This window comes from Mobula birostris, chromosome 13 (assembly GCF_030028105.1).
Source record: "Mobula birostris isolate sMobBir1 chromosome 13, sMobBir1.hap1, whole genome shotgun sequence".
NCBI classification, from domain to species: Eukaryota; Metazoa; Chordata; class Chondrichthyes; order Myliobatiformes; family Myliobatidae; genus Mobula; species Mobula birostris.
This window is the reverse complement of record NC_092382.1, coordinates 24510426-24527930: the sequence shown is the minus strand read 5'-3', so window position 1 is coordinate 24527930 and position 17505 is coordinate 24510426. Positions and strand designations below refer to the sequence as shown.

The 17505-nt window shown below is 46.8% G+C and overlaps 1 protein-coding gene across 1 annotated transcript in view; it reads right to left on the bottom strand.

Annotated features, from left to right (window-relative positions):
- The window catches only part of LOC140208579 (NACHT, LRR and PYD domains-containing protein 3-like), a 125996-nt gene that overhangs the window by 57469 nt on the left and 51022 nt on the right, over positions 1-17505 (bottom strand). Inside the window, exons 5-8 of the mRNA XM_072277337.1 lie at positions 14991-15350; positions 14249-14415; positions 11417-11588; positions 11245-11310 (exon numbers count right to left, since the gene is read on the bottom strand). Coding sequence (XP_072133438.1) covers positions 11245-11310; positions 11417-11588; positions 14249-14415; positions 14991-15350 — 765 coding nt within the window. The remainder of the gene's footprint in view (positions 1-11244; positions 11311-11416; positions 11589-14248; positions 14416-14990; positions 15351-17505) is intronic.

The following is a 17505-nucleotide window of genomic DNA, read 5'->3' as shown; positions in this document are numbered from 1 at the left end:
CTGGTGTGTGCGGTCTCACAGTCTGTCAGGACCCTTTTGGGGCCTGTGGGGTCTCACAGTGTGTCAGGACTCTCTCAGGGGTGTGTCGGATCTTACAGTCTGTCAGGACCCTATCCATGGTGTGTGGGGTCTCACAGTGTGTCAGGACCCCTCAGGTGTGAGTGGGGTCCCACAGTGTTTCTGAACCCTGTCAGGCGTGTGTGCCGTTTCACAATTTGTCAGGACCCATTTGGGGCCTGTGGGGTCTCACAGTGCGTCAGGACCCTGCCAGGGTTGTGTGGGATCGCAAAGTGCATCAGGACCCTGCCAGGGGTGTGTGGGATCGCAATGTGTGTCAGGACCCTGTCAGGTGTGTGTGTGTGGCGTCCACCGTGGGTCAGGGCGCTGTCAGGAGTGTGTGGGGTCCCACAGTGCTTCAGAACCCTGTAAGGCGTGTATGCCGTCTCACAATCTGTCAGGACCCTTTTGGGGCCTGTGGGGTCTCACAGTGTGTTAGGACCCTCTCAGGGGTGTGTCGGAACTCACAGTCTCTCAGGACCCTATCCTGGGTGTGTGGGGTATCACAATGTGTCAGGAACCTTTTGGGGTGTGTGGTGTCTCACAATGTGTCAGGACCCTGTTGGGATGTGTGGGGTCTCGCAGTGTGTCAGGACCCTGTCAGGGGTGTATGGGGTCTCACAGCGTGTCTGGACGCTGTCAGGGGTGTGTGGGGTCTCACAGTGCGTCAGGTCCCTGTGGAGTCTCACAGTGTGTCAGGACCGTGTCAATAGTGTGTGGGGTCTCACAGTGTGTCAGGACCCTTTTGGGGCCTGTGGGGTCTCACAGTGTGTTAGGACCCTCTCAGGGGTGTGTCGGATCTCACAGTCTCCCAGGACCCTATCCTGGGTGTGTGGGGTCTCACAATGTGTCAGGATCCTTTTGGGGTGTGTGGCGTCTCACAGTGTGTCAGGACCCTTTTGGGGCCTGTGGGGTCTCACAGTGCGTCAGGACCCTGCCAGGGTTGTGTGGGATCGCAAAGTGCATCAGGACCCTGCCAGGGGTGTGTGGGATCGCAATGTGTGTCAGGACCCTGTCAGGTGTGTGTGTGTGGCGTCCACTGTGGGTCAGGGCGCTGTCAGGAGTGTGTGGGGTCCCACAGTGCTTCAGAACCCTGTAAGGCGTGTATGCCGTCTCACAATCTGTCAGGACCCTTTTGGGGCCTGTGGGGTCTCACAGTGTGTTAGGACCCTCTCAGGGGTGTGTCGGATCTCACAGTCTCTCAGGACCCTATCCTGGGTGTGTGGGGTATCACAATGTGTCAGGAACCTTTTGGGGTGTGTGGTGTCTCACAATGTGTCAGGACCCTGTTGGGATGTGTGGGGTCTCGCAGTGTGTCAGGACCCTGTCAGGGGTGTATGGGGTCTCACAGCGTGTCTGGACGCTGTCAGGGGTGTGTGGGGTCTCACAGTGTGTCAGGTCCCTGTGGAGTCTCACAGTGTGTCAGGACCGTGTCAATAGTGTGTGGGGTCTCACAGTGTGTCAGGACCCTTTTGGGGCCTGTGGGGTCTCACAGTGTGTTAGGACCCTCTCAGGGGTGTGTCGGATCTCACAGTCTCCCAGGACCCTATCCTGGGTGTGTGGGGTCTCACAATGTGTCAGGATCCTTTTGGGGTGTGTGGCGTCTCACAGTGTGTCAGGACCCTTTTGGGGCCTGTGGGGTCTCACAGTGCGTCAGGACCGTGTCAGGAGTGTGTGGGATCCCACAGTGTGTCAGGACCCTGTCAGGGGTGTGTAGGGTCTCGCTGTGTGTCAGCACTCTGTCAGGTGTGTGTAGGGTCTCACAGTGTGTCAGGTCCTGTCAGGGGTGTGTGGTGTCTCACAGTGTGTCAGGTCCGTGTGGCGTCTTCCAGTGTGTCAGGACCCTGTCAGGTGTGCGTGCCGTCTCACAGTGTGTCAGGACCCTGTCAGGTGTGTGGGGGGTCTCACAGTGTGTCAGAACCCTGTCAGTAGTGTGTGGGGTCTGACAATGTGACAGGACATTGTCAGGGGTGTGTGGAGTCTCACAGTGTGCCAGGACCCTGTGAGCGGTGTGTGTGTATCACAGTTTGTCAGGACCCTGTCAGGGTGTTCGGGGTCTCACAGTGTTTCTGTACCCTGTCAGGGGTGTCTGGGGTCTCACAGTGTGTCAGTGTCCTGTCAGGTGTGTGTGGGGTCTCACAGTGTGTCAGTGTCCTGTCAGGTGTGTGTGGAGTCTCACAGTGTGTCAGTGTCCTGTCAGGTGTGTGTGGGGCGTCACAGCTTGTCCTGACCCTGTCAGGGGAGTGTGGGGTCTCACAGTGTGTCAGGACCCTGTCACGGGTGTGTGGGGTCTCACAGTTTGTCAGGAACCTGTCAGGTGTGTTTGGGGTCTCACAGTGTGTCACGACACCGTCAGGGGTATGTCAGGTCTCACCGTGTGTCAAGATCCTTTCAAGGGTGTGGGGATCTCACAGAGTGCTTGGACCCTGTCAGGGGTGTGTGGGGTCTCACAGTGTGTTAGGACCCTGTCAGGGGTATGTGGGGTCTCACAGTGTGTCAGGATCCTGTCAGGGGTGTGTGGGGTCTCACAGTGTGTCAGGGTCCTGTAAGGGGTGTGTGGGGTCTCACAGTGTATCAGGGTCCTGTAAGGGGTGTGTGGGGTCTCACAGTGTATCAGGGTCCTGTAAGGGGTGTGTGGGGTCTCACAGAGTGTCATCAGTGTGAAAGTAAGCATGCAAGTACAGCAGGCAGTGAAGAAAGCTAATGGCATGCTGGCCTTCATAACAAGGGGAATTGAGTACAAGAGCAAAAAGGTCCTTCTGCAGTTGTACAGGGCCCTGGTGAGACCACACCTGGAGTACTGTGTGCAATTTTTGTCTCCAAATTTGAGTAAGGACATTCTTGCTATTGAGGGAGTGCAGCGTAGGTTCACAAGGTTAATTCCCGGGATGGCGGGACTGTCATATGTCGAAAGATTGGAGTGACTGGGCTTGTATACTCTGGAATTTAGAAGCCTGAGAGGGGATCTTATTGAAACATATAAGATTATTAAGGGATTGAACATGCTGGAGGCAGGAAGCATGTTCCCGCTGATGGGTGAGTCCGGAACCAAAGGCCACAGTTTAAGAATAAAGGGTAGGCCATTTAGAATGGAGTTGAGGAAAAACTTTTTCACTCAGAGAGTGGTGGATATATTGAATGCTCTGCCCCAGAAGGCAGTGGAGGCCAAGTCTCTGGATGTTTTTTAGAAAGAGATGGATAGAGCTCTTAAAGATAGTGGAATCAAAGGTTATGGGGATAAGGCAGGAACTGGATACTGATTGTGGATGATCAGTCATGATCACAGTGAATGGCGGTTCAGGCTCGAAGGGTCGAATGGCCTACTCCTACACCTATTGTCTCTTGTCTATTTTCTTTCGGACCCTGTCCGGGGTATGTTGCGTCTCACAGTGTGTCAGGACCATGTCAGGAGTGTGTGGGATCTCGCTGTGTGTCAGCACCCTGTCAGAGGGGTGAAGGGTCTTACAGTGTGTCAGGACCCTGTCAGGGGTGTGTGGGGTCTCACAGTGTGTCAGGAGCCGGCCAGGGGTGTGTGGGGTCTCACAGTGTGCCAGGTCTCCCTCAGGGATGTGTGGTGTCTCACAGTGTGTCAGGACCCTGTCAGTGGTGTTTGAGGTATCACAATGTGTCAGGACCCTGTCAGGTGTGTGTGGGATCTCACTGTGTGTCAGCACCCTGTCAGAGGGGTGTAGGGTCTCACAGTGCATCAGGACCCTGTCAGGGGTGTGTTGGGTCTCACAGTGTGTCAGGACCCTGTCAGGGGTGTGTGGGGTCTCATACAGTGTGTCAGGAGCCGGCCAGGGGTGTGTAAGGTCTCACAGTGTGCCAGTTCCCTGACAGGGGTGTGTGGGGTCTCACAGTGTGTCAGGAGCCGGCCAGGGGTGTTTGAGGTATCACGATGTGTCTGGACCCTTTTGGGAGTGTGTGGGGTCTCACAGTGTGTGAGGACCGAGTCCAGGTTGTGTGGGGTCTTACAGTGTGTCCGGACCCTGCCAGTGGTGTGTCGGGTCTCACAGTGTGTCAGGACCCTCTCAGGTTTGTGTCCGGTCTCACAGTGTGTCAGGAGCCGGCCAGGGGTGTGTGGGGTCTGACAGCGTGACAGGATGTTGTCAGGGGTGCGTGGGTCTCAGAGTGTCTCAGGACACTATCAGGGGTCTGTGCGGTCTCACAGTGTGTCAAGATCTTGGCGATCTGGAAGGAATCTAGAGCAGCTGGATGACCTTCGATTCATAAGGGAGAATGAGGCAGTCATAGATGAGAGCTTCAGGGAGGTAGTCACACCAAGGCTGTCGGAAGCAGGTCGTTGGGTGACGGTCAGAGGGGGGAAAGTGAAGGTGAGCAGACAGGCAGTGCAGAGCACCCCTGTGGCCATTTCCCTCAATAATATGTTCACCATTCTGGATACTGTTGGTGGGGACAACCGACCGGGTGTGAGCCACGGTGGCAGGGCCTCTGGCACTGAGCCTGACCCTGTGGTGCAGAAGGGTGGGACGGAGAAGAGGAGAGCTGTCGTCATTGGAGACTCTATAGTCAGGGGAGCAGACAGGAGATTTTGTGGACGTGAGAAGGACAGCCGCATGGTTTGTAGTCTCCCGGGTGCCAGGGTCCAGGATGTCTCTGACCGGGTGCACGACATCCTGGTATGAGAGGGAAAGCAACCAGAAGTCGTGGTACAGGTTGGCACCAACAACATAGGCAGGAAGAGGGATGAGGTCCTGAAGTGTGAGTTTCGGGAACTAGGCAGAAGGCTAAAGAGCAGGACCTCAAGGGTGGCGTTCTCAGGATTGCTGCCAGTGCTACGTGACAGTGATGGTAAGAATTGGAGGAGATGGCAGTTGAATGCGTGGCTGAGGAGTTGGTGCAGGGAGCAGGGGGTTTGGATCATTGGGATCTCTTCTGGGGTATTCTTCACTTATGTGAAGAACGAAAGGATGACAGGAGTGAAGGTAGGTCCATTTAGATAAAGGTGGGAAGATGTGCCTGAAAGCTGTGGAAGTGAGTGAGGTGCTCAATGAATACTTCTCTGCAGTTTTCACCAATGAGAGAGAACTTGATGATGGTGAGGACAATATGAGTTAGGTTGATGTTCTGGAGCATGTTGATATTAAGGGAGAGGAGGAGTTGGAGTTGTTAAAATACATTAGGATGGATAAGTCCCTTGGGCTAGACAGAATATTCCGCAGGCTTCTCCATTAGGTGGGGGAAGAGATTGCTGAGCCTCTGGCTAGGATCTTTATGTCCTCGTTGTCCACAGGAATGGTACCAGAGGACTGGAGGGAGGCGAATGTTGTCCCTTTGTTCAAAAAAGGTAGTAGGGATAGTCCGGGTAATTATAGACCAATGAGCCTTACGTCTGTGGTGGGAAAGCTGTTGGAAAAGATTCTTAGAGATAGTATTTATGGGCATTTAGAGAATCATGGTCTGATCAGGGACAGTCAGCATGGCTTTGTGAAGGGCAGATCGTGTCTAACAAGCCTGATAGAGTTCTTTGAGGAGGTGACCAGGCACATAGATGAGGGTAGTGCAGTGGATGTGATCTACATGGATTTTAGTAAGGCATTTGACAAGGTTCCACACAGTAGGCTTATTCAGAAAGTCTGAAGGCATGGGATCCAGGGAAGTTTGGCCAGGTGGATTCAGAATTGGATTGCCTGCAGAAGGCAGAGGGTGGTGGTGGAGGGAGTGCATTCAGATTGGAGGGCTGTGATTAGTGGTGCCCCACAAGGATCTGCTCTGGGACCTCTAATTTTCATGATTTTTATTAACGACCTGGAGGTGGGGGTAGAAGGGTGGGTTGGCAAGTTTACAGATGACACAAAGGTTGGTGGTGTTGTAGATAGTGTAGAGGACTGTCGAAGATTGCAGAGAGATATTGATAGGATGCATAAATGGGCTGAGAAGTGGCAGATGGAGTTCAACCTGGAGAAGTGTGAGGTGATACACTTTGGAAGGACAAACTCCAAGACAGAATACAAAGTAAATGGCAGGATACTTGGTAGTGTGGAGGAGCAGAGGGATCTGGGGTACATGTCCACAGATCCCTGAAAGTTGCCTCACAGGTAGGTAGGCTTATGGGTTGTTGGCTTTCATAAGTCGAGGCATAATGTCTAAGAGTCGCAATGTAATGATACAGCTCTATAAAACTCTGGTTAGGCCACACTTGGAGTACTGTGTCCAGTTCTGGTCGCTTCACTATAGGAAGGATGTGGAAGCATTGGAAAGGGTACAGAGGAGATTTACCAGGATGCTGCCTGGTTTAGAGATTATGGATTATGATTAGAGATTAAGGGAGCTAGGGCTTTACTCTTTGGAGAGGAGGAGGATGAGAAGAGACATGATAGAGGTGTATAAGCTATTAAGAAGAATAGATACAGTGGACAGCCAGTGCCTCTAAACATCTGGAGAAGAGTGATGCTTATGTGAGAATGCTGTTCTCGGACTACAGTTCAGTATTCAACACCATCATTCCCTCCAGGCTTGACAAGAAGCTCAGAGACCTCGGCCTTGACCCTGCCTTGTGCAGCTTGATCGTGGAATTCCTGTCAGATTGCCAGCAGACGGTAAGAGTGGGCTCCCTCACCTCTGCCCCTCCGACACTCGATGTAGGTGCCCCTCAGGGCTGTGTCCTAAGCTCCCTCCTTTACTCTCTGTATACACATGACTGTGTCGCCACCCACAGCTCCAATCTGCTAATTAAATTTGCTGACGATACTATATGGATTGGCCAAATCTCAAATAATAACGAGGTAGCCTACATAGAAGTCATCACCCTGACACAGTGGTGTCAGGAGAACAACTTCTCCCTCAATGTCGCAAAAGCAAAGGAGCTGGTCGCAATGTCGCAAGAACAAGAGGAATGGAGACAGGCTAACCTCTATTGACATCAATGGATCTGGGGCTGAGAGGGTGAACAGCTTTAATTTCCTTGGCATTCACGTCACTGAGGATCTCACATGGTCTGTGCACACCGGCTGCGTGGTGAAAAAGGCACAACAGCACCTCTTTCACCTCAGATGGTAGAGGAAGTTTGGGATGGGCCCCCAAATGCTAACGATTTTCTACAGGGGCACAGTTGAGAGCATCCTGACTGGCTGCATCATTACATGGAATGGGAACTGTACTTCTCTCAATCGCAGGGCTCTGCAGAGAGCGGTGCGGACAGCCCAGTGCATCTGTAGACGTGAACTTCCCACTATTCAGGGCTTTTCAGAGACGGGGTAAAAAGGACCCAAAGGATCATTCTGAACCCAAGTCTCACCAACCACAACCTGTTCCAGCTGCTACTATCCGGGAAACGGTACCACAGCATAAAAGCCAGGACCAACAGGCTCCGGACAGCTTCTTCCACCAGGACATCAGACTGATTAATTCACGCTGATACAAATCTACTTCTACAATTGTACACATATATACACGCTCACCGCACACACTTTACTGTAATTGTGCTGTTGGTGCAGAAAAACAGTTTACACGACATGTGTCTGATATTAACCCTGATTCTGAGAATTTTTATCCGGCTGTTGTCTCATTTTTTTAGATCTGTTATTCACCATACTCATACTGTCCTCATTCATATCAATCTAAGTGTGATCCAGTGCACATGGCGTTTTCTAGAAACTGTCATTTAAGTTCTTATTTTTCTTGGCATATTTTCCAGATCTGTTTCAGACCAGGATATTATACCAAAATTATACGTCAATATGGGCATAGTGAGTGTATACTACCTTTGTTATATTTTTACTGTTCAGCTCTGTTTGGCAGATTTTCTTGATCCTTGATGTAAATTCAGATTTTCTTCAGCCTTGAAGTAAATTTTGTTGGAAGGTTTTCCTTTATCACACGATTATCTATTTTCTTTGCTTATTGATATCCTAAGTATATGTTTCATATTCTGTTGTATTGTCCCCTGATGCTCTGTTTGATATTCTACTGGCTCTATTGCACCTTTCTTTATGTTTCATGTTCTGTACTTTTCTAGTCTAAAGTTCATGCTTATATCTTTAGAAGTTAGTTCCATTATTTGAAATATTTGTTTTAGCTTTGCTGATGCAAGAGCAAGTAATTTCAAATCATCAATGTATAGCTGTGCAAACGTATAATTCGTATTTTTACCTGATTTGATACCTGATTTTTGTCCGTTTCAGTAAATTATGAGCAGGTTTAAAGCCAAACAGAACCATACTGGCCTTAGTGAGTCGCTCTGGAAAATCCCTCAATTTTGATAATGGTGGTTGTCCCTTTGTGGTTGTTAATAGGACGATTATTTTATGCCAATGATTCATCAGATGTTGTAGAAATTTCACAAGTATTGGATGAATTTTATATCTATTTGGAACTTCTCTTAACCATGTGAGGGAGAGAATCAAATGTTTTTTGATAGACAATATTACACTGAAAGATTTCTGCTTTCCACAGGTTTTGAAATAGAATTGCATAATCTGTTATCTGTTGTTCATAACCGAACGGTATTTTTTCTGCTGTCCTGTGAGTATATTGTGGTTATCTAAGTGAGTTGTTATTAGTTACCGGATGCACGATGCTACAATTATATAATTGTCTTAATATTATTAAGAGCCAATAATAACATAGTAGGTGACCATTCAGTAGTCTTATAAATGCAGTATTGAAGCTGTCCCTGAGGCTGGTGGTACACACCTTCAGTCTTTATATCTTCTGCCCCATGGCTGTATGAAAGAGAGAATGTTTGAGGTGGTTTGGGGTTCAGCAGAGCCAAGAAGGGCCAAAAGACCTGTTTCTGTGCTGTAGTTTTTTTTATGGTTTCTATGGTTTCTAAACAACATCCATGTGTAACTTCATCCATCACCTTTGTCACATCCTGCAGGAACTCAATCAAGTTGTCAAGACGCAAATCCCATCCAAAGCTTTTAATGATTATGGACCTGTATTCCCAGATCACTTTGCTCTACCGCACTCCTCAGTGCCCTACTGGTAACTGTATAAGACCGGCCCTGCTTGGTCTTTCCAAAGTGCAACACGTCACGCTTGTCTGCAATCTGCCCAATTTATTCTTAAATGTTAAAAAAGAACCCGCATTTACCACCTCGTCTGGCAGCTCATTCCACACTCCCGCCACTCTGTGTGAAGAAGCCCCCACTAATTTTCCCTTTAAACGTTTCCCCCCTCACCCTTAACCCATCTCCTCTGGTTTTGTTCTCTCCTTGCCTTGGTGGAAAAAGCCTGCTTGCATTCACTCTATCTATACCCATCATAATTTTATATACCTCAATCAAATCTCCCCTCATTCTTCTATGCTCCAGGGAATAAAGTCCTAACCTATTCAACCTTTCTCTGTAACTGAGTTTCTCAAGGCCCGGCAACATCCTTGTAAACCTTCTCTGCACTCTTTCGACCTTATTAATATCCTTCCTGTAATTTGTTGACCAAAACTGAACACAACGCTCGAGATTCGGCCTCACCAATGCCTTATACAACCTCATCATAAAATTCAGCTCTTATATTCAATACTTTGATTAATAAAGGCCAATATACCAAAAGCTCTCTTTACGACCCTATCTACCTGTGACGCCACTTTTAGAGAATTTTGTATCTGTATTCCCAGATACCTGTTCTACTGCACTCCTCAGTGCCTTACCATTTACCCTGTATGTTCTATCTTGGTTTGTCCTTCCAAAGTGCAATACCTCACACTTGTCTGTATTAAACTCCATCTGCCATTTTTCAGCCCATTTTTCCAGCTGGTCCAAGTCCCTCTGCAAGCTTTGAAAACCTTTCTCACTGTCCACTACACCTCCAATATTTGTATCATCAGCAAATTTGCTGATCCAATTTACGACATTATCATCCAGATCATTGATAGAGATGACAAATAACAATGGACCCAGCACTGATCCCTGTGGCACACCACTAGTCACAGGTCTACTTGTATATTGGTAGAGTCTTTGACAAGGTCCCACATGGGAGGCTCATACAGAAAATTAATATGCTTGGGAACTGTGGGGAATTATCCTCGCTGGCGGGGATGCACACTGGGAGAAACATCTTAGCTGGCGGGCGGTGAATCTGTGAAATTATTGTCATAGACTGCTGAGGAAGACACGTCATTGGATATAGTTAAAATGCAGGTTGATATGTTCCTGATTAGGAAGAGCGTCAACATTTACAGAAGGCGGGATAATGGGGTTGAGAGGATTTGCGTAGCAAAATCACTGAGCCGATTGGCTTAATTCTGCTCCTAAGTCTTATGATTTTAGGGTGCATCTGGAGTATTGTATTCACTTCTGATTGTCCAGCTTTTAGAAGGATTGGAGAGGGTACAGAACAGGTTTATCAGGGTGTTGCCTGGATTCGGTGGCATGTGCTACAAGTGGAGGTTTGATAAACTTGGTTTGTTTACTCTGGAGTTAGAATAGAGATCTGACAGAGGTACACAAGTTTGAGAGATAAGATTTGGGTCGACAGCCTGTATTTTGTTTGTTATTTTTTTACATAAGACTGGTGTCTAATGTCAGAGGGCATTTGGTTAAGATGAGATGTGGGAAATTTACAGCAATTGTGAGTGTTTTTTTTCCATAGAGTTCTGGTACCTGGAATTTACTACCTGAGTCATGTTGAAGGCAACTATGTTAGATATACATGAATGTACAGCAAATGCAAGCATATGGTCAATAATATAAGAAAGGATACCAAAGTATTTTTTTTAAACTTTCCCAGATATATAAAGAGTAAAAAAACAGGAGAGGTTCGATATTGGACCGCTGAAAAATGATGTTGTAGCTGCAGTAACGGGTGAAAAGGAAATACCAGACAAACTCTATAGAAGTCACTAGCGGAATTACAAAAAGTAATGAACACCAGTGAACAGAATTGTGTGTTGTGCTATTACAAAGGAAAAGGGGCTTGGAAGATGAAAGGTCTGAAGATAGAAGAGTCACCTGGACTGGGTCGTATAGTGTATCAGGAGCCTGCCTGGGGTGTGTGGGCATTCCCAGAGCGTTAGGACCTGGAGTGAAGGCTTCAGCAGAACCAACAGATGGATTAATGGAAAAATAAAATGTAGAATATTCAGGCTGCAAAGAGAAATACTTTGAATTGTTACTTCAATCCAGAGATCAGCGAATGGCTAATGGTGAATTTTGATTCCCAGGTTTTGCCAAGTCACAGACTAACACTTGAGATGTGGTTTGAACTGAGCATTTCATCACTCACCTATCAGTTGAGTGGGTAATTCAGATAACCCTTGGGCGATGTTCATGTATTCCTGTGGATCAGGACCTGTTTAAATATAAAAAGAATCCATGGAAACAGAGCTAAAATAATTAAAATAACTAAAATGTTTATTTCAATGTGCCTTTGTGTTCAGTGCATGTTTTTAACGTACCGAGCTCCTGTATTTCCCTCAGTATTCTGTCCAACTTCGGTAACTCAGTCCTCCATGTCACAAAGGATTCCCACATTGCCCTCCGGGCCCGGGAGCCTTTACCCATCACCAAACTGAGGAAGAGTCTGGAACTCTCTGTCCGGTTTCCCTTCTCTGTCAGTTCAGTGACTTTCTAGAAAAGGAAAGTAATAAATTTACTGTGAAGCAGACATACAGACAGACATGGAGAATGTGCAGGAAAATATCTGTTCATGGTGCCAGTAGCTTCAGAAATGATGCAGTCACTGGGCTGTTGCCTGATCCTCCCTGGGTTCAGTCGTTAACAAAGAAACTCTAGCTGAGGGAACTTCTAAATCAATATTGTGAAAGAATAAGGATCTACTGACACCCTGCAGTATATTCAATGTGATTAATTTACTTATCCATCAATGTGTAACATTACATCAAAAAGATGTGACAACAAGAACGGAAGAGAGGGAGAGCGAGGGAGCAAAAAATGGATGGTGGGCATCACTGAATCGTGGCTGAAAGATCATATTTGGGTGCTCACATCCAAGGATAAATATTTAATCGAAAGGAGAGGCAGGTGGGTGAAAGGGTTGGGTTGACTCTGTTGTCATAAAAAATGAAATGTGCTTCTAAAGAAGTGATAGCAGATTGGACGGTGTAGTTGTTAAGATACTGTGTAGGAAAGAAAATGACCCTGATGGAACAGTAACCAGGATGTGGGATACACATTCCAGTGGGAGAGAGAAGAGGCATGTAAAGATTTCAATGTTAAAATAGTCATGGGGAATTTCAATATGCAGGTAGCTTTGGAAAATCAGGTCGGTGTTGAATCCCAAGTGAGGGAATTTATAGAATGCCTATGAGATGGCTTTTGAGAGAAGCCTATGGTTGAGTCCACTATAGGAAAGGCAAATCTGGATTCAGTGTTGTGTATTGCACCAGATTTGATTGGGAAGCTTAAGGTAAATAAACCCCTAAGAGGCAGTGATCATAAAATAGCAGAACTGACACTGCAGTTTGAGAGGGAGAAGGTAAAAGTTAGATGTATCAGTTTACACTGGAATAAATGAATTACAGAGAAATGAGAGAGGAGCTGGGCAAAAATAAATTGGAAGAGGCAACAACCAAGCAGGAATAAAGTATGACTATGACTATGACTATGACTAGGAATAGATGAAGATTCTGGGAGTGATTCAGAAGGCACAGGTAGAGGTAGATAATCCCAAATATGAAGAATTATTCCAAAGGCAGGATGATCAACCATGGCTGACGAGGAAGTCAATGCAGCAGAAAAGCAAAGGAGAGGGTATAGAGTATAGCAAAACATAATGGAAAACAGAAGGACTGGGAGGCTTTTACTAACCAGCAGAAAGCAACGAAAAGCCGTAAGTAGAGAGAATATGAAATATGAAGGTAGGCTAGCTAATAATGTAAAATAGCTTACCAAATATATGCCCTTTCAGGACAACCTATTGATTTTTGGTGTCATGCGATATCAGCTTTGTGCGTGGTAGTTCCTGTCTAACCAATCTGAATGTTGAACCAGGAAGTTACCGGGAAAGTTGATGAATGGAAGGAAGTGGGTGTTGTCTGAATGGACTTTAGCCCAGCATTTGACAAGGCACTGCAGAGGAGGGTGGGGACTCTTTGAATGACAGGTGATGCTCAGCCTGGTGAAATAAATAGGAGGTCAGATGATACAGACCTCAGACACATGATCTGGACACTGAATGAGCGTTGCTGTGCCCGCAGAGAAAGTGGGATTTGGAGGATCGATCAGGCGGATCGATCCAAATTGCTATTCCAGTTTGAAGGAAAAGGGGTTGACTGGTGGGGAGCTGTCTCTGTGTCCACCCTCGCCTGGGTGATAGCTCCACCACAGAAGACCGGTCCCCCTGGTTAAAGTCACAGTCGGTGACTTGTGAAGCATTTCGGACGACGACGAGAAGATCGACTGCATCAGCTCACCTGAAGACTCAACTCTGTCTCTCTCTCTCCCCATCACTACTCAACTAAATACCACGAACTGAACTGAACTGAACTTTACTCAACATCGTAAGACCGTATCTTTTTACCCCTAGACTTAAAGAAACTTGGTTTTTCATACATATATATTCCACACTTACTTTAATATATAATCATTGCTAACCTGTGTGATTTATTTACTTTGATATTACTGTATTGCGTAGTTACTAATAAATATTATTAGTGTATAGCAATACGAGACTCCAAAGTGGTTTCCATTTCTGTTGGTTTCTTTATCCCTGTCATGGGGTACGTGACAATAGGCAGTTTCAGTAGACCAGCATGGAATAGATGGGCCAAAGAGCCTGTTTCTGTGCTGTACTTTCCTATGACGATGACATGTCAGCCACTCATTGTTCAGGAACTCAGACGGAGACTAGACCAGCTGTGGTTAGTAGGTTTCCCTCCCTCAAGTACCACAGTGAAGTCAGTTGGCCCAATTTACAATCTGACAGTTTAATATTCATCCTGGATTAATGAGCTGAGGTGAATTTGACTGACGGTCCTGAGAAGATGCAAAATTAATTTTAGACTGAATGTCTGTTCAACAGTCCAGATATGTAGCCACTGCTCGTGTATCACACTGATAAATACAGCAGGTGTGAGAGGAAAAGGTGACACTGAACCTGTAGTTCCCAGTGCTCCCCACCTCAACAGCTGAAACCAGATCTGCTGGAGACCATCAGAGATCAACATCTCCATTGCCACGTAGAACTCCTAGAACGTGCAGGAGATGAATATTGATCACTATTCCCTCTGATACCAGCAGTTCAGTGACAATAGACTAAATACACTCACCTCATTTTCCTCTCTACTGAAATGTCCCTCCTTTGTCAACATCCAACCGAGTCCCTCAACCTTTTCTTCAATCGCTTGTTTAAGTCTGTCTCCGTAGAACTTTGTCAGCTGGTACAGTCGATATTCCTCCCCCTGTGCCAGGAGGTCAGAGATTGTAAACTCTGGCTCTGCAAATATAAAAAGTGAATGTAGTCACAAACTCAAATATCACCTGTCTCCACCGCTCTCACCCAACCCAACAAACCAGTCATGTCAACAACCTCAGTGTTCACCTGCCTTCATCTGGAAACATGGATTTTATCCTAATCTCTGACACTGGACTAAAACCGAACCATCAATGCGCTAGACATGACGTTACCAGAAGGACCACATTTACTAGAAACCTGTTTCTCCCACCGTCCCACCCACTCACCCATCGCGGTTTAAGATTGGCAATAAATGTTGGGACTGCCAATGATAGTCGCTTCCCAGAGATACTCTCTCCATCCTGGCGAATACATTTCCCACAACTGTTATCCTGGAAATACGCTCTTATCCGGATAGCTGCGTTTCCTCCGATACACATCCTGGATATCATCAGAACAGGTAGTACATTTCCTGTAGTGCGGTAACGGGTGCCCCACTACACCACATGTACCACATCCACACATTTCCCCTCCCTGACCAACCCTCCAACAAGGAATCACATTTACCCTCCTCCCTGCCACATTCTGTGAACACATTACCCTCATATTTCACTCACCCACTCCCTGTTGGGGACTTGACAATTCCGTGTTTAATGAGCTTCTGAGCTGACAGACAGTCGCCTCACTTGTACCAGTTCCAGGGTCCTGCTCAGTGTCTCTGACGTCACTGTCTCTGGGCTGACAGACAGTCGCCTCACTTGTACCAGTTCCAGGGTCCTGCTCAGTGTCTCTGACGTCACTGTCTCTGGGCTGAATTTGCTCCACTTCCGCTGCGGCCGGACCGCATTCCATTGGGACATTGCTCTCAATCTGACCCTGCTTTGGTACCTTGCTTCCCGTGTCCCGATCATCTTCCCTCAATGAGTTGCCTGGTAAAAACCTCTTGAGTACTTTCCGTACCCGATTTAATTTCCCACCTGAAGTAAATGAGGAATAGCAGGTTTAGAGTGATTTATACTCGAGCAAGGATTCACAATGGGTGCCTGCAATGGAGCCGAGACTCCGGCTGACCAGATTTGGAGTGGGACTGTGCTAGTGAATGAGAACCACACTTCCTGCTAGGTGACCATCACAATAAGCCGGTGTCTGGACACATCCACTCCCAGGAAAAAACTGGATAGACACAGTAATACTGATCACCGACTACGCATTAGTTGAACACACTGATAACCAGCGGTTATTAATGGAACAGCATCAGGTGATACGGGGAATTATCACTGGGATTATCTTTCATAAACATAAATCTCCCTGGGTCACAAACTGTCCAGTCACCTGTGTCACTCACAAACAATCCACTGGATTACTCATGGTCCGATCCTCTAGATCACACGTTCTCCGTTTGCTTTGTCTTACATTGTCTTGTCCCCTGGGTCACAGACTGACCATTGCCTTGATGCCTGGTCCCCTGGGTCCCATCCCGTCACCTGGAGGATGATTGTCATGTAACAACTATACAAGTCATTGGCAAAGGGAGCGTCTTGGCGTGCAGTTCTCGTAGCTAAACTTAAAGTCTCACCGAGAGAGCTTTGCGTTCATTTGCGGTTGCTGATCTATAGGATGGATGTGATTCAGCTGGAAAGACTGTCGAGAAGATTGTCAAGTATGTTACTGGATGGAGCTGCTTGGTTTTTGTGTTATATGTTTCGGCTGGGACAGTTTGCCCTGGATCAGGGCAGCTTGAAGGGTGACCTTACACACGTACATAAAGTAATCAGGGGTGCAGAGAGGGTGGATAGTCATAATATGTTTCCCAGGTTAGGGGAGTCTGAGACTCGAGGGCAGAAATTTAAAAGGGACTGAAGGGGCATTTTTTCACGTGGCGGGTGATGAGTATAAATTGCACGCAGTCAGAGGAGGCTGTAAACACAAATAAAAGGATTCGTTTCCAGGCTGTAATCTCTGTTTTATTCCACCTGGAATCACAGAGTTGAGCACAATCACAATGCCCACCGGAGACAGAGACAGTTGGTCACTGGTTATACCGGGTCTCCCATCAGAGATACTGGGAATTTAAATTCAGGTAGCAGATCATCTCAAGAGGGAAATATTGAGAACTCACTTTCACCATTTGGCCACAGACCAGACATGGATTGGGATATTGAAACAAAATCAGAATCAGGTTTATTATGACCGGCATGTGACGTGAAATTTGTTAATTTAGCAGCAGCAGCTCAATGCAATACATAATCTAGCAGGGAAAAAAATAATACTGAATAAAAAAAAATAAACAAGTAAACCAATTACGAATATTAAATAGATTTTTTAAAAACTTGCAAAAACAGAAAGACTGTATATTAAAAAAATCTAAGGTAGTGTCCAGAGATTTAATGTCCATTTAGGAATCGGATGGTAGAGGGGAAGAAGCTGTTCCTGAATCGCTGAGTGTGTGCCTTCAAGCTTCTGTACCTGCTTTCTGATGGTAACGGTGAGAAAATGGCATGCCCTGGGTGCTGAAGGTCCTGCATAATGGACGCTGCCTTTCTAAGACACTGCTCCCTGAAGATGTCCTGGGTACTTTGTAGATTCATACCCAAGATGGAGCTGACCAGATTTACAACTTCCTGCAGCTTCTTTCGGTCCTGTGCAGTAGCCCCTCCATACCAGACAGTGATACACCAAACCAGACCACAAGTTTATCTAAAATGAAGCGTCTCCTGATCCTCAGCCATTTCCAAGGCTGGCAATGTTCTCGGCTCGGTTACAGAAAACAGAGTTTGGAAAATTTCCCTCATCTACTTTCCCTCAGAGTTTGGAAAATTTCCCTCATCTGAATTTTATAAATAAAAGTTGGAGATGTCTTTCACCTCTAAACAGGCCGATGTGCAACAAGCCCTGAGCCTGGACTTTTACGTAACAAACAACACCGCCGTCACATTCCTGTTTGTGTTTCACTCTCAACCTACTGATTCAGGGTCTCCGGCTCCTTTCACTCAGGTGGAGCTTTGCCTGGTGAACGAAGTCATTCGACCATTACTGGTGTCAGGTCCCTGCACTGGGACTGTTGGACTGATCAATTACACAAAGCCACTTTACCAGTGGGATCAATGACACTTTTCTCTGCCCTGTTAGCAC